This window comes from Phyllostomus hastatus, unplaced genomic scaffold (genome assembly GCF_019186645.2).
Source record: "Phyllostomus hastatus isolate PE091 unplaced genomic scaffold, TTU_PhHast_1.1 phas_scaffold_114, whole genome shotgun sequence".
In the NCBI taxonomy this organism is placed as follows: Eukaryota; Metazoa; Chordata; class Mammalia; order Chiroptera; family Phyllostomidae; genus Phyllostomus; species Phyllostomus hastatus.
This window is the reverse complement of record NW_025334006.1, coordinates 1,976,260-2,001,468: the sequence shown is the minus strand read 5'-3', so window position 1 is coordinate 2,001,468 and position 25,209 is coordinate 1,976,260. Positions and strand designations below refer to the sequence as shown.

Genomic DNA, 25,209 nt, shown 5'->3' with positions numbered 1-25,209 from the left:
GTGGCTTCCTGCACAGTGAGGACCCAGTGACGCCGACTCCGTTGAGCCGCATGTCTGCCCCTGGTGCCCTGGCCTCACTCACTGGGCCAGGACGCGGAGTTTCACCCAGCGCTGGGCCGAACTGGCCAGCTGTGGGCCATCCAGATCTAAGCTCCGGCACAGGCCCCTCAGTGCTGCGTGACTTCAGACAAGTCCCCCTGAGGTGGGCCGGCTCTCCGTGAAGCACCAACATGGACTTCCCCAAGGGTGACCGTGGAGGAAGGAAAACCCCAGAGGTCACGCAGGGCACTTCCTGCCACTGCCAGAGGGGTTGCAGCGCTGTGAGGCGGGCCCGGGTCCATCACTGCCACCCTCTCTCCACAGCGCAAACGTGGAGGGCGCGGGGGACGCCCCAGGGGAACTTACCTGGCTGAGGTTGAGAGGCTGCTGCTGCTGGAAGTGCGGTGCTGGCCGGTGCTGCCGGTAGGCGACGGCTCCGGACGAGCTCCCTGAAGAATGACCGCTGGTGGAGGTCACATTGCTGGAGGACTTGGACTTGTAGGAGGACGAGTGGTGGCTGGCGCTGACTGTGCCGGGAGGGAAGCAGGGCACGGGTCAGCTGCCGCCGCCCCTCCGGGGGCGGGCCGCACTCTCCCGGGAGGGAGCCCATTTCCGAGGCCAGCAGAGGAGACCCCGGCAGGGCGAGGCCCGGCTGCTGACTTTCCCCTTAGCCCCACCAAACTCTCGCAGAGCTCATTCTGCTGTTTTCCGAAAGAACCTTCACTGACCCAAGGGACCCGAGAGGCTACACGGGAAACCCTCCACAGTCCTTCCAGGGCTGCGCACCGCGGGAGGGGGACCGCCACCTGCGCGGCGGCCGCCCTGCTGGGAGCGTGCTGGCAGCTCCAGCCACCGGGAGCGGAGGAAAGCGGCCCTCCCGACGCTTCCGAGCCGAGGGGCATTTTGCAGCCAAGGGCGCGTAGTAGGGTTGAGAAAGGCCTCCAGCTGTGGATGGGCAGGCAGCAGAATGAAGCCCTTCCCACCCCTCCCGTCGCTGGAAAGGCTGTCCTCACCGGGGGAAGTGGGTCTCTCTACAGCGGAAACGAAGCCACTGGGTTTTCCAGAGACGGCGGCCCTGGTGGCTTTCGATCCCACAGCCTCCCTGAGAAGGACCTTCCGTTTTTCTCTTTTTTGTTGGAAACGTCCCTCAGAGAGTCTCAGCTATTCAGGTAGTTGTGTCCCGTGGAAATGCGGGGACAGGGGCTCAGAGACGGGCTGAGCATGGAAGCGGCCCATGTAACAGGCGTGCAGGGCGGCTCCACACCCCGCAGACAGAAACCTGCGGCTGTGCTGGGTGGGGCTGGCCCTCGGCTTCCTCGCCGGCCTTTGCTGGGGGTGGGACGAGGTGGTCGTACAGCTTCAGTAACTTTCGCCACCGTTTTGTCACAGAGCTCCGGGGGGGATGATCCCGACCAGGGAATCTGGCCGCCCTCCTATGCACCCTCCACCTTTTCTGTTTTATACGGCCAAGAGACGTGCAGCATCGGCCACTTGAAAAAAAAATCAATTCCTACGTGATCTGCATAAGGTCTATCTTGAGCCCAATCTTAGACACAATGTCGCGTATTTTTACGGAGTCAGGGCTGTTCCCGGACCCCCCTCGGGTGTCTGGGAACACACATGCGCTCACTTCTGGTTTTCGACACCCGCTCTCATCCCGCAGGTCTGCGGCCCCGGGCCTGAAGTCCCTGGGGCCGGACGTGTTCCAGAGTCAGATGTCAGAAAAGGAATTCGGCACATGTTCAGCGTCCCAGGTGCCCCCAGCGGAGCCATGACATGCCCTGCCATCAGACACGGCACAGGGATGGTCCCCAGTGCGGCGTACAGACACGAGCACGGCACGCGTGTGGTTGTGGCAGCGAGACTGCGAGTAGCCCCTGGCTGGGCCGGGCCAGGCCAGGTTCAAACTTAAAATTTGCTTTTCGGAGCTTTTTGGATTTGGGATTGCAGACGAGGGGGGGAACATTTCTTCTCCTCCGGCACAACAAAGGGACTGACAACCTTCCTGAGGGACTCCACCCCACAGCCCCAGGACCTGGTGCTGACGGAGTGAGAGGGCCCCTCCCACCAGGCCGGGAGCACTTAAGGCTGCAGGGTGTAAACGCGTAGGGCTCCTCAGGCCTGAGGGGGCGGCAAGGAAAGAGGGAAGAGGCCAACATCCACATTCTCAGCTTTTAAGTGTTTCTTTTCCTAAACTGCCGCACCGGCACCGGGTTCCCTCTGCCAGGTTCTGGCTCATGTTCACGCTTCTCCCACTTCTCAACAGAAAGGCTTCCCTCGCACGCTCCTGAGTGTCAATACGGCACACTGGCTGACCCCCGGTGTGAGGACCCCCAGGGACCCCCAAATAGGGTAATTCTGGAATGGAGAGCTCTTGAAGGAGAGTCCCTTGAGAACAAACCCAACCCATATCTTTTTTAAAGAGAGAGAGAGGCGGAGGGAGAGAGAAAGGGGGAGAAACATCGATTGGCTGCCTTTTGCATGCACCCTGACTGGGGATCGAACCCAAAACCTCAGCATGTGCCCTGAGCTGGAACTGAACATGTGACCTTTCGGTCTGAGGGACGACGCCCAATCCACTGAGCCACACTGGCCAGGGCCAAAGCCATCTTTTCAGTAAGAAACGTGGGCACCTGTGCGAGATTATTTTATCCAGGCTGCTAACTCTTTGCCAGCTCCCCACTGCATCCACCTGTCCATGAGACAAACTTCAGCGGCGAGCTGGTTGTCACAGGGAAGACTCCCTGGGAGAGGTGAGGTCAGCTCCGGCCGCCTGGGCCGACAACCTGGCTGCATTTCCGTGCGTTCGGTGAGCGGAGTCTGCAGCCTCGGGTTCTGACAGAGGTAGTTAACGCACTTAAACAATGACGCAACGGGCAACAGGGCAGAAATGACACCCTCCGCAAACACCTGACCTGGGAAATGCACGATGGGGAGAGTCAGGAACCGCCCCTTGATAAACACGGGGGCACAGAAGCAGGAGCGCCACGGCTCCGGGAGGGTCTCCTGGGGGAGCCGCTGGCCCACCAGGGCCTTTGGTCCCTGCTGCCTGGTGCTGCCTCCTGCCCAGGTCTCCACGGAGACACTTGCCAACACAGAGTGGGAGGTTTGGGGAGAGGGAAGTCCTCTGCCCCACATTCTGCAGAGTGACCTGGGGCACTGGGCTGGACGAGCTCCCGCATGTCCTGAACACCCTGCCCTGAATGCTACTCTCCCCCTGAGGCCGCCCTGGGGGCAGGACCTGAGCTGCCCAGGCCTAGTGCGCCCTTCAGGTGGCAGCCACCCCAAGAAGGTTCCCAGGTCTCCTGGGGCAGCCTCAGGTGACACCGGATGGATGAGTAACAGCTGGTGAACAAAACAGCTGCTCACGTCCAATAAAATCTTCCTGGCAGCTCACACTCCTTTCCTTCTAAATGGCCTGGATGGGCTGTTGGCGGTTTGGGGCCAAAGAGCGAACACGCACGTTTCTCCTGGTTTATTCCCCAAATTCTTCCGCTGGCCAGCCTGAGCCAGGGAGACTCTGAATAGATGCCACCAGATCTGGGGTGAGGCGCTCAGTGTACCTGGAAGGCTAAGTTCTCAGCCCTCCTTCTAGGGCCCTGTTTTCAGGACCAGCCTTCATGGGATGGCGGGAACCTTTTCATCAAGCAACGTGTGAGGGACAGACACGCTGGCCAGGCCCTCTCCTCCCAGCGGCAACTTCCGAGGAGCCTCGGGAAGAACCTGAGCGGGACTCGGGGAAGGTTCTGCCCGCGCAGGCAGCCCCGGCCCCCAGAGGGACCGATGCCAGCACTCGGTCGGGGGCTCCCCACACCACGTGTCAGTCAGACCGGCGGACGAGGAGCTGGGTGGCTCTTATTTTTGTTTACCAACCACAGCAGAGGGGGAGCCCCCGTAAAGGCAGCGAGGTGTTAGCTACAGAGTTTAATAATGAAAATGCTGCTTATGCAAAGTGAGGTTCAGCGGATGCCTCTCTTCGCTACTGGGACAAAATCTGCAACAACCTGGCACCCGTCCGCCCACGCGACCGAACCGCCGGAGCGGGAAAACAAGGAGACCGGTCTCCAGAGAGGCCCTGGCCCGCGGGGCCCCCGCGTTACCTGGCACCAGGCTGTCGCACTCCACCAGCACTTCGCTGGCCTGGGTTTTCAGGGGCGGCACGATGATGGTCCGGGGGTTCCCCGTGCAGTGGTTCTCCAGGCTCCCCTTGGCGTCGAAGGCGTTGGCGTTGTGCCCCGTGCGGTGCTGCACGGCGTAGGGGCTGGTGTTGCTGGAGGAGTCGGAGTACGGGGAGTCGTGCACCGTGACGCAGCTGATGACGTTCTTCCTCTGCTTGGAGACAGTGCTGCAGAGGGGCAGGGACAAGTCAGGAGGGCGAGAGGGGACGCGCCGGACCAGCAGCTCGGAAGGGGCCCTGCGCAGAGCCCCTCGCGGCGCCCGGGGGTGGCGGATGGAAGCAGGGCGGGAGGGAGGGCAGGCAGGGCGCCCAAGGGTCACCCGTCTGACTGGCAGGGAGGACATGTGACTGTGAGGAAGGGCTGCGGGCGGGCCCACGGGTGCTTCTGGGTACTGGGGAGTGAGAAGCCTTGCATGGGGCCGGGCTCTCCCTGGGTGGCAGTGCACCCTGAGCCACCCGCAGGGGACCTCTCAGCAAAGAGGGAGTCCAGAAGCACCCAGGCCCCCGGAGGCCCTGTTTCAGCAGGACACTCGGGAGGAGGGGAGAGCACAGCCTCCACTTGGGGTGTGCAGCTGCAGCAAACTTGGGGTGGGGGGACTGGAACACCCAGGAGGGACCCGGATGCAGAGAGACAGACGGACGAACAGTGAGGTTCTGGGGAGGCGGGCCCCACAACACTGCTCCGCAGTGCTGAGCGTGCAAGCTCCGAGCTGACGGGGTGCCACCGCAGTCTCTGTGACCTGAGGGCACTGCGCGGGGTCGGGGCGAGGGTCCAGCCCTCAGCGCAGGAGGGGTGCAGCACTGGGTCCAGGTGAGGTCCGAGGGGCTCCTGCTGGCGGGCAGGCCCATTCGGGAGTCGCTCTGGACCTCTGCTCTTCGCCCTGAACCCTAACGTGCCGACAGCGGGAACTTTGGAGGCCCCGGGCCAGGACGGTTTCTCCCTGGGATGTTTCTGTTGGCGAGGTTGCTCTGGGAACCAATTCTGTCTGCCTCCCTGCCCAGACAGAGGCTGGTGGGATGATGGAAATACAATCTGTTGTTTACTGTGAAGGTTTTGAAAATAATGGATTTTCATCTATTTTTGTGTATCGATCATCTAATTTTAAGACATTCTGGTTGCCTAAGTAAGATGGTCAGTTTCCACCTAATTTGCTAAGAGAAGAAACTGGTATTTATAGACACCTAATGGGGACACAGCAAATCGCCGAGGTGTCTTGGCCAAGGTCACGAGGCCAGTCGCAAGCCAGCCCCTTTCTAAGGTCAAGCTCTGCCTTTTACGGGCAGCAGACACGGGGGCAAACTCAGGACCCCAGGTAGCTGGGCAGAAGGCGCGTGGAAGGCTGTTCGCCTACCAAAGGCTGGGGGGTGGGGGCTGGGCGGTGAGGGACCCTGGGCCCCGGTGTGGCCCTCGCTGCTGACACCTGGGCCAATACTTCCTCCAGTGGCCACACATTCCGCCCTCCCAGGTTCCGGGTCCCGGGAATGGGGCCCCTGCCTAACTGTCTGTGGGCAGGGACAGGGCCCTGCAGCCCACTGTCTCCCAGCAGCACTGGTGGGTGGTGTGGCCGTGGGCAGCTCTTCAGCCTCTGAGTGACTGTCTGTCTCCTTATCAGTGAAACGTGGCTAGTAACAGGAGCTGCACATCCCAGGCCCACTCCGAGGGTGCAGAGAGGAAGCACAGGAAACGTGCCCCGAATAGTGCACGACACTACGTGGGCATTCCGTCAGAGTCAGCTACCATCATCACATGAGTCGTGCTACCACACTGCACACACGAGAACAGGTTTGCAAACAGCATCTCTAGGCAAAGTCAATCCTATCGAGGGGCAGACCTGCTGGACGAGTTTCCAGGGCAGAAGTAAGTCACAAGGTTGATACGAAGGAAGTTAAAACTCATCAAGTTAAATACCCCGAAGGCTTCTGCTCGCTGCTGCAGGGAGCTCCTGCACCAAGAGCTGCAGCGCATGTCTGTGCCGGCCGGACGGAGACTGGGGTCTCGGCGGGGGGCAGCGTGCAGAAACGCGACACGGCAACAGTAAGAGCTTTGAGACAACCAGTCGGAGGGAACAAGGGACGTCACAGAGCCTCCGGGACGGACCGCCAGGTGGGCTGTCCAGACAACTGCTCAGAGCTCAGGAGAAGGGGAGGAATCAGCACCTATTTTACAGCTCTTCACAGTAATTCTGACAAAATGGATCCATTTTAATTAATATGAACCTAACCCTCCCATTTATAACAGTTTATTCACTTTTTTAAGATTTTATTTATTTAGTTTTAGACAGAAGGGAAGGGAAGGAGAAAGAGAGGGACAGAAACATCAACGTGTGGTTGCCTCTCAAGTGCCCCCTACTGGGGACCTGGCTCGCAACTCTGGCCTGTGCCCTGACTGGGAATTGAACAGGTGACTGTTTGGTTTGCAGGCTAGCGCTCGATCCACTGAGCCACACCAGCCAGGCCATTTATAACAGTTCAAATGTGAAAAAATCCATATGCTGGTTCCTCAAAAAGCTAGAGGGTCACCGCATGACCCAGCAGTCCCACTCTTTGGCACACGCCCAAGGGAACCAACCGGAAGCGGGGGCTCAGACAGGCACCTGTGTGCCACCGGCCCAGACGGCAGCGCTATTCCCAACAGCCAGGATGTGAAACTAAGTTCCAGGTGAAATAACCAAAGAGGTCATCAGCAGGTGAATAACCAAAATGTGGTACAAGGGGACACTTAACCATGAAAGTGAAGGAAGTTCGGATACACCCTACCGTACGGGTTAACCTTGAAATACTGTGCTAAGTGAAATAAGCCAGGCATGAAGGGTCAGAGAGTGCATTGTTCCAGGTGCATGAGGGACCTAGAATCAGCAAAGTCACAGAGAGAGAGCAGGTTCCAGGGGGCCGGGGAGGGAGGAACATGGAGTTGTTACTGCTCAGTGGGTCTAGTCTGCTTGGGGTGATGGACGAGTTCTGGAAACAGCAAATGTACTTAATGTCACTGAAGTACATGCTTAAAAATAGTTAAATGGCAAATTTTGTGTTGTGTATTTTTTACCACAATTTTAAAATTTAATGCAAAATACCAAAACCATTGAATTATATGAATCACACACTTTCAATGAGTGATTTGTATGGCATGTGAATTATGCCTCGATTTTGAAAAGGTCCACATGCTTATTGGGAAGCAAAAAAGCACCCGGGGCTAGCGGGGGTGGGTGCGGCCCTGAGATCTGGCTCGAGAAATAGTAAGCGGGGCACCGGGAAAAGACCCTGGAGGCCCAGAGTGGGAGAGCAGCAGGCACCTGGGGAGTTGCGGAAAGAGGGGGAGGGAGCCCGGGAGGAGGGCGAGCTGCCTCTCAAGGACAAAGACAAGGGGGCCGGCAGCTGTGTTCTGTGGTGGGTGGGGCTGGGGGAAGGGACACCTGCTGGGTCAGTGCTAATCTCTCCTGTAGGAAGATGCTCATGAAGGGAACCCCGGCCCCTCCCCCACACTGCAGCACAGGGCTCCCAGGACCAGGGGAGATGGTGGCAGGTGGTGGCCCTGCAGCCCCCAGCTCTGGAGCCGGTGAATTGATTCGATAGCTCTGGTTTCGATCTCTTCTATTGTCAGGAATCTCTGTGCCCCACCCAAACATACTATGCAGATTAGCAAACAAACGGGAGGTTGCTAAATGAGGCACTTTAAAAACGAGCACACGTTTGACATCATTACTATGGATTCTTCAGGCTCGTATGTATCGATTCTGCTGGGATTCATTCCACTACAGTGTCTAATTATTACTGAGCGCTAATCAATCCCATTATGAATTGGTTAATGGAAAAGAGAGAGAGAGAGAGACAGAGAGAAAGAGATAGGAGCAGAATGAGAAATATTTGCTTAATGGCCTTGACAGAACATCATTTGCGAGTGAAGAACAAAGCCGCCAGAGTTCACAATTGCATTGTGTTGTCATGGCGATAGATGATTTTCACCATTTTAACATGATGAGAAGAAATAAGGAGATAGAAAGTAAAGACATCAGCCCCGGTGGAGAGAACACTGCCGCAGGATAAGATACAAACCCGTGACCACCGCCCCACCCCGCCCCGCCCCCAGTTCTATCTGGAATGTGTTTTTGCTTTCTATTTGCTACTCTCAGTCCATTCCATCCTCCCAGGCCAGGATCCAAACTCTTCTCCACCCACACCCTTTCTGTGACTTATTTCGCTCCTTTGCTTCCGTGGTCCATGCTCTCTGTGAAGAACACCTCTCCTCCGTGACCACAGCGCCGATTACAAAGTCCAGGCCACGTCTGCTGGACGTGCAATGACCGCTGGAAGCGCTCTGCCTGTGTTATCTCTTTCAGTGCTCACGGCCGGACTGTGCGGGAAAGAACATCACAACTCTGACTTCCAGATTCGTTTAAGAACAATGAACTTCAGCGGTGGGGAGCTCAGGCCACGTGCTTGTCCAAGGCCACACAGCTAGCTAGGGGCAGAGGCAGGCTGAACCAGGAACTAGCACTCTCTCCCTTTTTTGGCTGCACAGAGTAATCTACTGCACGCACGGGCCACACTGTCTGCACCGGTTCATCCGAGGGACACTCAGTGCGTGTCCACTCTCGGCTGCGGTGCGTGATGCCACAGCACACACGAGTGCAGGCACCTCTCTGAGGCCCTGATTTTAATCTTTGGGATACTCAGGAGTGGGGTTGCTGGAGCTAGGGCAGTTCTGTTTGTAATTTTTAGGAGGAACTTCCATACTATTTCCTGCAGTGGCTGCGCCAACCGGCACCCCCGCCGGCGGTGAGCAAGGGCTCCGGCGTGTCCACATCCTCCTCACGACACTCACCGTTCCTTTCTCTGGTAATCACTACCCCGACAGGTGTGACAGCCTCGCTCACGGAGGTTTCGATCGGCATTTTCCTGATCACTAGTGACACTGAACATTTTCTCATATAGCTGTGGGCCACTTATATATCTTCTTTTAAGAACTGTCTATTAAAAATACCTGGCTGGCGTAGCTCAGTGGCTTGAGCGCGGGCTGCGAACCAAAGTGTCGCAGGTTCGATTCCCAGTCAGGGCACATGCCTGGGTTGCAGGCCATGACCCCCAGCAACCGCACATTGATGTCTCTCTCTCTCTCTTTCCCCCTCCCTTCCCTCTCTAAAAATAAATAAAATCTTAAAAAAGAGAAATGTCTATTTAAAAAAAAGAAAGGAAGGAAGGAAGAAATGTCTACTCAAGTCCCTAGCCCATTTTTAAATCAGGTCATTAGATTTTTTTGCGACCGAGTCATCTGGAGTCTGCCCTCACTCTCACGGGCTGCACTCCCCTATCTCCTCCACCCGCCCCTCCCGCCCACAAGCACTGAGGATGTGAGCCACTGAGGATGTGAGCCACGGAGGTGGAGTCAGTGACAGTGGCCCTCCCTAGCACGGGGTTGCTCACACTGTCCCGGCCCACCTTCACCGGGGTGTGTGCTGAGCACCGCGCTCTTCCCAGCCCCCCTCCTTCCAATGAGAAATACATGCTGATTGCTTTTAGCCAGCCCTTCACGGAGGGGAGGGGCCAGGAGCCGATGCCGCCGGGCCCATGTGCTCCTTCAGGTGCAGCATGCAGCTCCCAACTGTCATTAGTGAGATCGCCAAAATGGGCATTTTAAATTTGATACACGTTCCTTTCAGATGATGTGATTGACACACTCATGTGTGTGCGTGCACACACACGCACCCCTATCACCACCGAAGTCATTTTCTCTACACGACTCCCTTCTAAGAAATCAGAAACCGGGCCTCGAAGGAACCGTGAGTCCCCCGCATCGCACACAGCAGAAGCGCACGCTCTTCTTCCCACCTTCTGCAAAGGCCCCCCACGGGGCGCAGATCCGCCCGGTGGTACCCAACCCTCTCCCGCCCCCTCCCGCCTCCTCCCGCCTCGGCCCTGTGGACGGCAATGAGAAACCCGGGGAACATCAGTGACGGCTTGGCTTTGCGACGTGCTTAAGTGTTAGGACGCGCTGCTGCGGACAGTTGGGGGCAGTGTCTCTTCTTCAAAACGCAGGCCTTCCGTGGAGTGCACCCCCCAACCCACTGGGTGTTCTGAGCGAAGGGTGCAGCCAGGCTGGCCCGACAGCACATCCTTCCAGCTCCCAAAACCACGCCTACGACGGAAACCTCCTCGTTCAGCTGCGGGGCATGTGCAAATGGTAGTAGTACCAAACGATGACACCCCTTCCAAGGGCACCGTGTGTCCGGGCTCTCTGTCCCTTCACTCCGGCTCGAATCGGCCACCCCCACGGCACGCGCCGCCTCGGCTGTCTCTGGACTGTCGGCCGACAGCACCGAGGAGGTGAGCGATGCGGTGGCAGGTGGCTGTGGGGACGACGTCCCCTCGGGGTTCACTCTGCCCGTGCAGTAACAAACGAGCATGTGTGTTTACTCCCCTCTGTGGATTGGATGCTAATTTTTTTTCAGGCCAAAGTCTTTTGAGCAGCAGTTCATCAGTGTCCTGTGTCTTTTCTGGAACAATTTCTCTGGCTCTGCGATTTAGCGTAAAGAACATGCTGCGTCAAACATTTTTCAGAGTGAGCCAAGTAACTGTTTTCTAATCTAAAGCCGTGAGTGATGTTCGTGAACCGATTTCCTCGAGGTTTACATTTTGGCAGCGTTACCGGTGGCACATGCAAAGTGACTCGGAGTGCAGCAGGGCCCAGTGGCCAAGACGAAGCAAACCCCACCCATCAGAAACACCAGGTACCAGGACAAGCGGATACTGAGTGATGGAGACTCGGCAGAAGGGTCCCTGGCTGAGTCAGCTGCAATAAGCCCTTTTGGTCGCACGCTTTAAAAGTTACCCTCGTGACCAAAAGTCCTACGATGTGGACTCATGGCCTCCAAGGGCAGTTTCGGCACAAGGCAAGGTTACCAGAAGGTTCTGAATAATAAGACGCCACCTGTAAACTTTGGAGAGATTTCCAGGGGGGAGGGACGGCTCATTCAGCACAGGGAAATGCTCCTCTAGCCCAAACCAGTGACGGGCACTGAGAACACGACTGCTTCTACTCCCCAGTCCTGGGACCCGAACACGTTTAGTTTGCTGTCTGTTCATTTAGTTTGTTTTGCACCCATGGGGCTCAGGGACAGACAGCCCGGCACCACGCAGCCCCGGCCAGGCATGTGGGCATGGTGGTGGTCAGACCGGGGGCAGGACAGACCTTATATCTGCTGGACTGAGGGCTGAAATCAGTGACTTCTGTCAGCAGTTAGAACTGCTGCCCGTCCTGCGACTTAGAGCTTTATCGGTCTGGGCGAGCCACGTACCTCTCCCGGGCCTCAGCACCTTCACCCACGAGAGAGACTAGAGCGACAGGGTCTGTGTGCCCCACCCACCGATGCAGGGGGAACACCTGGTGAAGGTGTGTCACGATTGAGGCACCAGACCTCACTCGCTCCCAGCCTGCCTGTGCTCTGGGGTCCTCCTTCCAAGTGGGAGCTGCTGATCATCAACTGTACAGACCACCGACAGTGCCGTGTACCGGGGGTCAGGAATAACCACCGTGACCTGGCATTCCTCTCAAAATTCTGGACAATGTGGTCCTGCAGATTCAGTGACACTGGTAATTAGGTCTAAAAAGGTGCACTGACCAGCCCTGACTGGTGTGGCTCAGTGGGTTGGGCACTGTCCTGTGAACAGAAAGGTTGCCAGTTCGATTCCAGGCCAGAGCACATGCCTGGGCTGCAGGCCAGGACCCTGGTTGGGGGCCTGTGACAGGCAACCAATGGACAAAAATGTGCACTGACCATCATTTGTCTCATCGTGGCTCTAAAAGACACTTAGTCGGCAGGGGCGTTGTGGCCGATGCTGAGTTCACTATCCCCTCGGGCACCACAGCCCCGACTGTCCGGCTGAGCTGAGGCTGAGGCACACCAGGGAGTAGCAATCAGTGTTCTGGGCAGAGTTCAAGGGCTGGGCTTGGGTAAGGAGCAAAGAGGAACCGAGGTCAGACACTTGGCAGATCAGAGTCCAGGGGCTCAGGGCCCAGGAGAAGTCAGGTCTGGGATCAAGGGCGACCAGAGGCAAGGAGGGAAGTCCCCCCTGTTCAAACAGAACACAGAGGGGCTAGAGAAGTTTCCAGAGAGCGGCCGAGCCACTCCCCACAGGGCTGCCCTTGGAGGGCCAGGACTGGCGCTTTCCCGGGCGCTCCCGGGAATCTCCTGCTGACGCTGACCACCATGCAAGGGGACACCCTCAAAGCTGCGTTTCTGTCCTGAAGTCCCTTCCTTCCCAGGCCCCCACTGTCTCAGTGATCAGCTGTCCCAGCGCTCTTACTCCTGTTCCCATCTCACCTGGAAGTCTGTACCGGCCCCTCCCCCTCAACACACCTCCCTGGAGTGTGCGATTGCACTTCCTGTTTGTCCCCACCCCCAATCCCTGGCCTTCGAAAGTCCCCTCTCCCCTGCTAGTTCCTTGAGCTATTTTCCCTGTGCATCCCCACAGTCCTCTGCTAGTTTTTATGGGGCTGATCCTCTGTTTCGTGTTACGATGATTTGTACGTGTCTTATTACCCTGCAAACCTCCCGAGGACAGAGGCTGCCCGCGTGATTTATGGGACACCCGCGGTTCCCCGCTTACTGCCTGACGCTGGTGGGCCCGGGGAGTGTGCACCGCGTTAAATTTTATCATATTCCGATTTCTGAGAGAGAATCATCATATTCCCCACCCCCCCCATTTTTCTCTTATTCCAAAATGTGGTTATAATAATGTGCTCACATTACACAGTCATGTCTCTGCAAATAAAACAGCTACTGGTCTCCGGTTCATCCTACTCAGACTCAAAGACGCTTTCTCGTCTTCTTGTTTCCCCGTAACGCTTTTCAGAGGGAACAGTCACTCAATCTTTCCAGAAACCACGAGCCCGTCATTCTGTGGGCGTCCTGCCTGTCACACCCGGGGGCAGCTGACCCCTTCCCGATCGCTCCCAGATCTCACCCTGTGGCGCCCCCCCAATTCAGTTATGTCTCTGGTACATTTCATGATCATGGGCTGGCGGGTGGGCGGGTGGGCAGGCAGGCAGGCGGGCAGGCAGGCAGGCGGTCCCTGTGTTTTAAAAATGACGCTCTGCGACTCCCTGTCTGGCCGGGGGTCACTGCTGGCGGTTGCACCTCACGCTTGCACCTGCCCATCAGCTGCTTCCCGCCCCGCCCCCCAAATCCTGAGTCACTCCCCTCAGGGGCCTTGCAGGCTGCGCTTCGGCTTCGCCTGGCACTCTCTCACCCTGCAGCTCTGGCTGAGGGAGCCCTCGCTCTCCCCTCCTCAGACATGCTCTTCAGTTCTGTCCCGAGCACATGTCCCAAGTCTGTGTCAGCTCGAATCTCCTACTTCAGATGTGGCCTTCCTATCTCGCCAACTGTCAGACTTCAAAGTTGCTTCTGCTTCATCCCAGGGGTGGCAAAGGGCTGTGCTGGGTGGGGGGCCCGTCTTACGCCCAGCGCTACGAATGTGTGGACAGGATGCTGCAGGTCGGGGCCAGTCGGGGCTGGGAAGGGCCTGCCTGAGCACCTGCCGTGGTGCTCCTGGGCTGCCGGCCACCAGGCACTGGGGGGCGCACAGCGCTGACTCAACTCGGGGCTCTTACCACAAAGGGCACAGGCCAGTCCTGGCAGACGCGGGTGGGGAGTGAGGTGCTGTGCCCGTGTTCCCGACCCCACGGGCCCTCTGGCCACTGGCACGGAGCTAGGACCAGAGTGCTCCATCGCTTCCCGAGACACCCAAGGTCAGGCTGAGCCGTTACATGGGAAAAGAGGACACTCAAACAAGACATGCGCTGGCCCACCGTGAAAAACACAGCACTGAGGTCATTACAAAGATGGGGAGGGGTTGCCAGGCAGGAAGAGCTGTAGCGAGAATGTTTTAATCACTCATAAGTTTCACGATGATTTCAAGGGTGGGAATCTGTCATCTAATCAAAAGGATTTGTGGGGACTAATCATTATCCAACCAGGAATTAATAATTCAGGCCTAACAGCCGTTGTGAAGCTTTGCAGCCAGTGGTGGGACGCGTGCTGGCTGGTGGTGCGGGGATGGGTGGCCGGCCTCCCTCCCCAGCCCTCAGTCCTAATGGGAGGGGCCAGCAGAGGGCCAGGGGACTGACTGGTCAGGAGGGCCAGGTTGCAGGGGCTCATCAGGCAGCCGGAGCGCAAACCACTCTCTGTCCCAGCCTGGCTGGGAAGGGCAGGAAAAGGGGCTCTGGCGCCAGGGGCTCTGGCGCTCTGGTCTTGCAAACACTGTGTTAAATATTTCCTCCCTCTTCCCGGGAAGCACATGGAGAGGAAAATGAGTTCGCACTGCTTTGGAATACACAGTGAGGCTCTCCGGGTGAGGAGCCCGCTGGCAGCTTGAGAGATTGGGTTAATCAGACACAGGAAAATCTCTGATTAATTGGACAATTATTTCGAATTCCTAGAGCGCCAAGGCGATATCAGAGAAATATTCCGACCAACTGGGAGTAAGTTCAACAGCCCGAGGCAGAGCTTTTTAAGCTTGCGGGGGTTGAAATACACGGGCACTGCATGTTGGGTTTTTATGGTCTCGAGTCTCCCCGACGTGCAGGGCCTCTGACTGTTTTTTAAGACCCATATCATGCAAAATTATTTTGGCTTTAAACAATTACAGAAAATCTGTTTACCAGTCCCTTGAAATGACTGTAGGACTCCAGGACACAGCGAAACAACGCCGGGCGCTGGGGGAGCGGCGCTGTGTGTGATGATGGAAAGTGGCCCAGGCCCACGGGCAGCTGCCTCCCCGTGCGAGCGGGCAGCCCCCGGCGCGCCTCCGTCCCGGTCCCTTTGGGGAGTCTGCAGGTGACCAGGGCTCACCTGGTGGGAGCGTGCTTCTGTTCCTCCTCCTCGTCCGTGTCGCTGCTGATGGTGATGACGCTGACCGTGGGGCTGGGGGTGTCGGGAATGACGATGGTCTGCCGCTGCCTGTCCCTCGTGGTGCTGGAGGCCCCGTCGCCCCAGCCACAGGTGACGGCGGAGCTGCAGGCCGGGCTGCTGTGCACCAGGGCGCAGCGGGGCGGGGTGTTCTCCTTGACACGCTTGGAGCGCTGAGGGGAACTGACGGCCTGCGAGGAGGACACCTCACAGGTGGAGACATTTCTGCAAAGAGAAAGCCGCACACACTCACGGAGGAAGGTCAGCCCAGCAGCATCTTCCAGGGAGCACACTGCCTAGAAAGCCCAGCTTTGCAAACCTCCATAGGGAAGTCAGAGGCTGGGGAGCTCAGACTTAATCCATATCCAGCCGCAGAAGTGGCCGCCCCTGGAGCGCTTCCTTTCAGGGAGTCACTGCACAGACGGGACAGCAGCTTGGCCTTCGCAGGGCTCTCTGGACTGACTCCATGTGCCTGCTCCCAGCAGGACAAAGGGGACAGCCAGGGCTCTAAGGATGGAGGGCTCTAAGGACGGGAGGGACTGTGCCCAAGGACTGGGCTGGCGAGGTGGAGTCACATGTAATGCCCAGGATTTAAGGGGTGTCTGCTCCAACGCAGCCCTGTCTTCAGGGTCAAGGCCTGACTTCCTGAGCTTTGTCTCGTCATCCTCCCAATGGTGCACAGGTCTTGTCTGGGAGAGGGGTGGAGGAAATGGTATTTGACACACAAAGCTTTGGTTTCCTTGCTAAGAGCTGGTTTGCAATTTAATAAATGAAAGCACTCAATTCTTGGGAGTTTCTGAATCTAAAGGAACTGAAATTGGTGGTTAGCTCTCCTTCCTCCATCCTCTGGGAAAGGGACATGACCATGCCAATTTCTGTGTATGTATAGTTTTCATTAAAAAAAAAAATTCTTCTGAGCCCTGGCTGGCATAGCTCAGTGGATTGAGCGCGGGCTGAGAACCAAAGTGTCGCAAGTTCGATTCCCAGCCAGGGTACATGCCTGGGTTGCAGGCCATAACCCCCAGCAACCACACATTGATGTCTCTCTCTCTCTCTCTAAAAATAAATAAGTAAAATCTTAAAAAAAAAATTTCTTCTGGATATAGATGCCTGAGTCTCATAGGAAGCTTACCAGTCTGCTTTAACTGTAATGAAAAATTGAGAAAAGTGAAAGGGGAAAAGGTATGTTTAAAAAGGGATCTTTTAGCCTTAATTTATTTGAAATTCCTTATCAAATTAGCCAGTGTAATTTCTGGCAACTTTAGGAAAAAATACCTTACTTTTCCCTTTCCCCATCAACCCTTGATACCAAAGCCAACCTATAATGAAACTGAAGACTCTGACATGTCAGAGATTCTAGCACCTTCTGGCTAAAGGGGAGGCAGAAAGATGAAAATTCTGTAAGGGTGGATTTACTTAATTTTCTATTTAGTTGCTATCAGATATGATGCTTGTTTCTTTTTCCAGGCTGGTAATCCTATGTTTTACTGCTAAGATTGTTTCATTGTTTGTACTCACCATAGTATTTGTTAGTGGTAATATGTTACAATTTTGAGATTATATTTCCACTACTCCAGTAGTTAAAATACCTCTGCTCAGCAAAGTTAAAGTATGCCTGGCTGCATACTGGTCTTTCAGGCTGTTTTGCCACAATACTGGCCTTAAAAATAGGCAAATACGTAACTTCCACTATAGCGACATTGATCTTGAAATGTACTAGCAAGGAGTCTCATGACACCAGCTGGGCCATGAGCAGGAAACCGGGAGGGACTTGTCAAATCTGGGAGGCAAAGAGTGCTTAGCCAGTGATGCCAAGGTCAGTCGTGCGTCAGACCAGAATTCCGTGACTGCCCACTGGCTGTGCCTGATAGCGCGTGAGGACTGAGGTGGTGGCTGTTACTGCTGCCTGATCTAACAGTGACGTGGGGGTGTTGGCACAGGGCTGCCAATCAAAAGCATTTTGGATGGCTGCCGCTGATCTGAGGCTAGTTTCCCTGAGTTGTCAGCAACACCCAACCAAGGAATCTGGAAGGGTGGTGACTTGAGGAAGTTCTTAGATTAATTTCTGAATGCGAGTACAAAAAGGCAGGCCTAATTTCTGAAGCCTGACTATATGAGGAGGTAGAAAACCGAATCACTAGACATTTTATATCCTGGACTTCTCTTCATTCTTCTATCCCAAGTAAGCAACCCGGTACCTCCACGTTACTGCCACTGGAGAGACATGGAGGGTAGTTCTGCAGCTGCACAATATCGATTTCAATCTTTTTTCGTTTGCAAATCTTTTTTAAAAAGTCAGGTTTATTGAGGTACACGTCCCGTAAAAGTCTCCCTTTTGAAATACTCGATGAGTTTTGACAAATGCATGGCCACGGAAGCCCACCCCACAATTCAAACACAGAACTTTCCACACCCATCTGTCACTCCCCTCCTCTCCTGCCCTAGTCCCTGGCACCTCTGGAGCTGACCTCTGTCCCCACAGCTTTGCCTTTTCCACATGCCACACGCTCTGGTGGAACCCCAGAGCATGGGCCTTTGGTCAGTCATGACTTTAGATAGAGTTCACTGAGATGAGACTGGATTTAAAGGAACAGGTAAGGTTGTTATTCTGCTGGTTAACGTCTAGGATTAACCAAGTTATGGCTTATACTTAAACAAGCCATTAAAGAGGTTAAATTTCTGACCTTAGATTTAAAAACACCAAGAATCACATTTTTAAGAAAAGTTATGGTTTCCAAATGCAACTTCAGAGGTGAGTCTGAGTGTTTTCTAGAGAAGTTGAAAGGGGACAGAACTGCTCACCGCCCTGGCACTGAGCATGGACCCCAGGGACACGGCCAACACCCGCACAGACTCCAGAGTGAGCGCCTCCCTCAAACCCTGGCGCTATCCGCATGGCACCCTGGGCTCCGCGGGACACTCTGCGTGCCAGGCCAGGGATCCAGAGCACAGGCTGCCAACCCAGCACCGCTAAGAGTTTTTTCTAAACTTCCGATTTCCTGAGGTCACCTCTAGATGACACCACCTACCTTGCAGAGGACTGGTGCTGCTTGCTCTTCCGAGAGGAGGTGGTGCTGGTTGGCTGCTGCCGCATTACGTGGGCCACGCCCACATTTAAAGGCTGGGCGGCTGGAAGGGTCACATGACCAGTCAAGAGCGCAGGCTGCTGCATGATGGGATTGTAATGGCTGCCGTGAGCGTGCGTGTTCCTGCCAGGGCGGTGGGAAAACAAGGCTGTTTATTGTGCTTATAAACACAGAGCTCCTTTTTAAGGTAAAGGTTCCTCCCCAGTTAAATGCCAAATTAAACCCCCAACTTGGTTATGTGGCTAGCTTGTGGAATTGTTGAAGAGATAAGCCTAGCCAGGTGAGCACCCAGGCGCAGTGACGTTTAAGCACTGTTCTGAAGGAGCGGCAGGAACACAATTGGTTGGTAAGAAAGAGCGCGTTTTAAGTGGCAGGAAAGCCAAGCACGTAGGCTCAGCTCAAGTTCCTGGGAGAGCAGATAAATACTCCCTCCAGCTTTTAGAGCATTTACAGAGTGCCTTGGATGGGTTACCCCACTCTGTGAGATAGGCAGAATATATATTAGTAACAGCATTTTACAAACAAGGGAATTGCCGTTCATGTGAAAAAACAAACACTGAGGACTGGGAGCCGTTCGTTTTCGGTGTTAGGAGTTAACATTCTTTTGAATTCCTTCAGTGGCTAGCTCAGTGCTCAGGTATGTAGCAGCTGATCAATTAATTACATACTTGCTGAATGAAAAATTAACTGAAGGCTGCCTAGACATGGTTAGAGTTTGATATTAAAATTAGTAACAGGCAGACACATTGATAAAAATATGGGCAGCATTATCTGGATAAGGGGTTATGTTTCAAAAGCTCTGTGACCCTGGTTGTATGGAGTGCATGGGCTTGTTCTCCCACACCAATCTTAGAACTGGTAATCAATGCATAGACTTGCCCATAAAAGCTCACTTAATACATAAAAAAATGAAAAGCTATAGAGTTCATTTGAATTTTTAAAATATTATAAAACTTATCTTTGCAACTTGGGGGAAATGAGTAGGAAAAAAGGAGGGGGCACTTTTGGAGAGATTGTGACAATTTCGCAGTCTTTTGGATATTTACATGGATTTTAGAAATTGATGTTATAGCTTCTTTATTTTGTTGTTGCTATTTCTATAGACATGGCTCTCTTTTTCCCTTTGATGCAGGTCTATCACTGGCACTTGTCTATGTTTTTTAGCCGTGATTACGGGCGTTCTTTGGTCCACTCAGGAGCTGGAGAAAGCAAGTGTGCAGGCTTTAAGTGTGTTCCGCTGTAACCAGACGAGAGGGATGAGGAATGAGAAAACATGCATGGACCAGTGAGTACTGCTGAAACCTCATGAGCTGTGAATGCTGGTAGACACAGGAAAAAAAAAGCGTAGAACATATGTGTGGTCCATTTAGGAGAAAGAGGGGTGAGAAGAAAAGACACTTGGTTGAACAGCTTTCCATCTGGCTGCTGTTCCTCAGAGCTGGAGAGGGCAGGTGGTCTCGGTGAGCAGAAACCAAAGCCGGTGGGGGAAGATGGGGAAGACAGGTTTGTTTATTGCCTGTCATGTACCAGGTGCTGGTATAGTATGCATTAAATACAGGCCAAGTTATTCATATTTTATCTTCAATTTAGCTTCCCAACAGTCCTACGAGGATTATTACCCCCCCTCTACTGAAGAAGAAACTGAGGCTCATAGAGGTTAAGTTACTTGCCCAGGTCAGAGAGAGGCCAGTTTTACCTGGTCTGAAAGTGCTTCCAGGGAGTGGGGGGTGCTCATGGGGGTTTTCATCAGTGAGAAGTGAGTCAGGCTGTGGGAAAGAGCCTGTGTACTCCCCTCACTAGTCAGAGAATTAAGTGGCCAAACAGAGGAAGCTGCATTTGAGGCTTGACTGGGGGCTTACCTCTCTACCTCTTTCTGTTTTACTGAGAGCTCTTCATTCACAAGTCTTTTAGGCCAGCTGGCATGGAGCCCCTCAGAGGGTGGGGGTACAACCTGCCCCAGGTGTGGGCTGAATGAGAGACAGTTGCTCAAACTCTCTCTCACGGGGCATGGGAAGCTGGGAACAACTGGGGTGCCACGTGACTCTGCACTGGTGAAGGGGGCGCTGTGGGGACAGAGTGGATGCGAGGTACAAGGAAGAGCGGAAGTAGCCACAGAAACAGCAGAGGAGCACGTGGGCGAGGAGGTCAGCGTGTGGGAGGGGCAGGGTCTGGAGGCAGAAGCAGGGGGTATGGCGTGCTGGTGGCTGACCGCGGAGGCCTCTGGGATATGTGGGCAGCGGACTTGGAGCTGTGAGATGCAACCACAGACGTAAGAGCCGCCACACGCAGCAGAGGGCACCGTTTGAAATAAAGCCTGTTCTGTCAAGCCTTCCCCCGGGAGAGTCAAGGTGACTCCAATGCGTCCGTGTCTCAGAACACCTGGAGAACACTTTCTAGAATTGCTGAGGAACCTTGGGGACTCTCTTCCGCATGCTTTCGCTGGTGACAAATCTTTATTTTTTGGGAGTAGAATTTGATCTGAGAAACAAGTAAAATCATCTAGAGCCCAGTCCTGTGAATTACACTGTAAATGGTGTAGCTGAATTTTTCAGACACGACAACTGACCATAAAGTAGTGAAGCTGATTTTCTTGTTTCCTAGAACACTTATTTAAAAGTTACATCTCCTTACACTGTAGTCATAGTCTACATAATCCTTTTAATTTGGAAAGCTTTCAGATAAACAGGACTTCAGGGCCGAGGCGGGCCAGCCTCCCAGCCCCCACGCGCCAGCTCGGCCGCTTACCTCCAGTCGGCCAGCTGCTGGGTGCCTGCCATGGTCTCGGGGATCACGGTTGCGTGCTGCACCGACGTGTGGGTGGCCACTCCGGTCAGCTGCTGCCACGCTGGGGGGAGCAGGATCTGCTGGGTCCCGCTGGGCCAGGCCTGCTGTAGTGCACAAGATGTCTGCAGTCACTGTGTGTTAGTCATGTGGCCGACGTGCTGAGGCACGCACTTACCTATGCTAGACCAAGTGATGGGGCGGGGCTGGGGGGGGGGTGGGGACACCTGGTCTTCCATTGGCTGGGAGAACTCGGATAACCTCTTTACAGAAGGGCAGAGTCTACAAGGATCGGGCGGCGGTCACTTCCACGGCCCGGGGGCTCTGTATTTCTGTGGCAGCCTTGCTAGTGAAGGCTGGGTTGGGCGCCTGCCGTTTGCAGAGTGAGAGCGATTCAGCGCCGCCTTGACCAAGAGCCGCGCTTCCCCTCTCGCCACCTCGCCACTCCTGACGGCTCTGAGTCGGAGCGTGGGGGTGGCAGACCCGGCCAGTCTGACACCAGCACCTGGACTTGAACGCCATGCCAGACCACTCCCGTGTGACCGCTGTTGTCGTCGGTGCCGAGGACGGCTTGGCCGCAAGGTTGTCAGGTCAGAAGCACTTTCTAACAAGGCCAGTTCCCTCAGTGTTTCCAAAGACACTTTATTTACGGTGGCCTTTGTTGAATAGAAGTTTGGGGTTTTAATTTTAATGTAAATTAAATTGTAGTCAAATTGTACAGTTCTGTTTTGCGCTCCCTATTACATTCACCTCTCTAATTAATATTGTACTGTCTTAACTATTATAATTATAATACATCTTGGTATCTGGTAGGGGCACCGTTCTTTAAAGTTTCCTTGTCTGTTCTTGTCCCCTCACCTTCCCACGTGGATTTAAACATCACTCTAAGGTAAGAATTGTAGTTTCAAAAAAAGTGCTTTCTTATATTTATTGAACTTGCCTAAAATTTACATTTATTTTAGTAACTGACATTTTAATAATGTTAAGTGATTTTGTCCCTGAAAGTGGTACAACTGTGTGTTACCTTTATTCTTTTCAAATTTTCTTCTGTTGTTGGAATAATTCCTAAGTATTTCACAGTTTTTGTTATTAATTCTACCAGCCATATCTTTTAATTATTTGCCTTTGTTTTATAGGAATATACGATTTTGGTCTATTGAGTGTATCTGTCAGTCTTTCTAAATTGTTTAGTTCTGATGGTTTCTCTGAATCCCCGTGGATTTTCTATGTGGACTGTCTTTGTTTTTGCAAATGATAGAGTTTTGTTTCTTCCTTTCCAAAACTTACACCTTGCATTTTTTGTTCTGCCACTGTGCTGACAGCACCTCCAAAACAACATTTAATAACAGTGTTGACATGGGGTGTCCTTGGCTTGCACCGGATTTTAAGGGGAATTCTTTTAGCTGTTGGACATTTGGCATGTTATTTAATGTAATATTCATATTTGATAAAGATGAATATTAAATTATATTAAATGTTCTTCCTGCACCTATTGAAATACATGTTTTAGTTCCTTAATCTGTTAATGTAGCAAGTTACTTAACAGACTTTGCAGTGTTAAAACTATCCTTGTATTTCCCAGATAACCTTTGCTCCTGGTGTGCCGGACGCGTCTGTACGCTTTTCAATACTGCACCGTTTGTAGGTATGGTAGGTAGTGCTTTTGCGTCTGCATGCATTAGTGAGAAATGGCATGTGGTTTCTCTGCCTTACAGATTCCTTATTGGATTTGGGCATCAAGGGTACACCAGTTTCATAAACTGTGTTGAAGTTTATCACCTCTTCTGTTTCCTGGAACAGCCTGGTTCAGATCGACATTAACCATTATTTGTCTTTTTTTTTCTTACTTCCAGATTAATTGCAAATGACCGAGAACACCAGCTTCTGGTGGCCCCGGTTTTGTGAACGAGCCTCCTGCACTTAAAGCAGGCCTTCTTCCTACTCCGGCCCCTCGCACTGGTCCTCAGGGCTTCCTGTCATTGGCACAGTGTGGCACTATGTTGTTTAGAAACCGCCGAACCAGATGGAGAGAGGGAGCTGCGGCTGGTTCCAGGGCACGGCTGCTGGTTCGTCCTTTGTCTGAGCGGCAGGCACCCAGGCCAGTCTCCCTGAGCTCCTTCCGGGAGCCCAAACCTACAGGTTCATGTGCACTTTGAAGGGTGCTTTTACATCCTCCGTTGTGTTTGCACATGAAACCCGAGGAAGCCCAGATCTAGCTCTGAAGGAAATGACAATTAGACTCTTCCTGGCTAAGATGGACATTCTTCACTGTTTGGTTTGGTGGGGACCAGTGGGCCCGGCATTTCCGACTTTGTATCAGTCCTTTATTCACAGCGGAGGAGAGCTCTGCCTTCTGCTCACTCGGAAAAGTGTCCCTAGGGCACCCTAAACCTCCAAGGGGACTTAACCTGAAGCTGTAATTGGGAAAGTCAAGCCAAGAAATCTGTGAACAGGATTTTAATTGCTGCAGTGTTTATAGGAGAGAACTGCTGGAAGCAAGTTGAACGGTCATGCGTGGGAGGTTTGTTAAATGAACTGATGGGTGCTACAGTGAAACTCCATGCGGCCATTGGAAAGGACGTGGTGGGCCAGTGTGCCCTCACAGGCACAGGTTTCTAAGATCTGCTGAGTGAGAAGCCCCTGCCCTGTCCAGTGTCAGGCTGGGCCTTCTGTCTGCCAGTTGCTGTCTCTTTCTCACTGCTTGTCACTTAACCTGTGCCGGTGTCAGCCTGTTATAAGCAAGGGCTCCCCTAGTATTTTCAAATGGTCCCTACAAAGGACAAAAGTAAGCTAACTTATAAAAATGAGTACGGTAACTGTATGAAAAAGCAGTAATTAGACATTTAAACTGATGCCTTCATTTTTCTCTGGGTAAATCTTTAGGTTTCAGGCAAAAGCACTCCCAATACTATTAGTTACTTTAAATGTATCCAGAAAATGGGCGTCATTCTTTTCATCTGAATATTTAAACCCTTTCGAGGATTTTACATGCGGACGGTTAGAGGTGGGGCCTTCCGAACCCACTCCGCATTAGCTGTGTCCACTTGGCCCTCTCCCCCTGCCTGCCCAGCCCCACCCTCACAGGCCCTTCAAAGGGGGTGTGTCCCTGGGCGCCCTGAAGAGGTGAGCCGGGAAGGAGAGGGTGTGATCACACCGTCCCACTTCAGTGCCATGAGAGCCAGCCGTCCGGAGTGCCCCAGCAAGGCTGTTGGATGCAGCCTAAATGCTGCTGTCGCCTCTGGCCTCCAAATGCAACGTGACTGTGACAGTGCAGCCCATGGTTGTGCCTCACTGTCCCTTTTTGTCAAAAGGTGATAAATACCTTACAGTGTTGTGGGGATTAAATCAAACAGAACTGTAAGGTGCCCGGCACAGTGACAACGTATCTGTTATTAAAGTCTGTGTCCTTACTGTTAGCATTGTATCACGCGTTACCTTAAACCCCACAACACTGTGCGAATCTTTCATCATTTTCACCTGCATGATCTCGTGCTGCCATTGGCACCCAGGTGAACAGATACAGAAGGCGCCAGCTCACAGCTTCTGGGACCCTGCCTTTTCAAGTACAAAGTGAAGAAATCATCTCCAAGGCTTTTTTTGGCTCTAAAAAGTAATTTCTATTTTACAAGAAAAAGATACTTCTTTTGGCAGCAAAGGGATGTTAACTGACACGCCTCAGGTTACAAAGAGTTACTAGTAGAGTTGGGATTAAAACCTAGGTCTCCTATATTAAATATACCATCCTATATTAAAGATACCATCATCATCATCATCATCATCTCCTCCCCAGACTCCCCCCATGTCTGAATTTCTGCTTGGAAAGGTAAGCTAGACACTTGGAAGGGTAATTCACTCGAGGGTCATCCAGAATATTAGAGAGAGATTCTAACGACTCGAAGCACCTAACTCACTGCCAGGAAGGGATTCGGCGGAGAAACATCTCTGTGGAAAGCATTAACACGGATAATGGCAACACGAGGAATAATGAATTACCTGGGCGAGCAGACCTGGTTGGATCTGGAGAGGCTGAGCTCCCGGGGCTTGAGTGACGATGGGAACAGCATTTTCCATCCGCACGGAGTAGCCAGCATGCTTGGAGGGCGAGGCCTGCAGCCCTGCTCCAGGAGGTGGGAGGGGAGAGAGGGCTGAGTGACGGGGCGCCGGCCCGATGGAGGGAGAGCTCCCCTCCCTCCCCTCCCCGCCGGTCCCCTCCGGGTCGCGCCTG

The 25,209-nt window shown here is 53.7% G+C and overlaps 1 protein-coding gene across 4 annotated transcripts in view; it reads right to left on the bottom strand.

The window, feature by feature from the left end:
* Nucleotides 1-25,209, bottom strand: part of HIPK2 (homeodomain interacting protein kinase 2) — a 166,547-nt gene that overhangs the window by 8,041 nt on the left and 133,297 nt on the right. For 2 of the 4 annotated variants that reach the window (XM_045855529.1, XM_045855531.1), the window contains exons 9-14: nt 24,978-25,099; nt 20,949-21,091; nt 18,147-18,326; nt 15,061-15,342; nt 4,140-4,384; nt 406-566 (exon numbers count right to left, since the gene is read on the bottom strand). In XM_045855529.1, the coding sequence (XP_045711485.1) occupies nt 406-566; nt 4,140-4,384; nt 15,061-15,342; nt 18,147-18,326; nt 20,949-21,091; nt 24,978-25,099 (1,133 nt within the window). The remainder of the gene's footprint in view (nt 1-405; nt 567-4,139; nt 4,385-15,060; nt 15,343-18,146; nt 18,327-20,948; nt 21,092-24,977; nt 25,100-25,209) is intronic. The other 2 variants (XM_045855530.1, XM_045855532.1) reach the window with 1 other exon arrangement.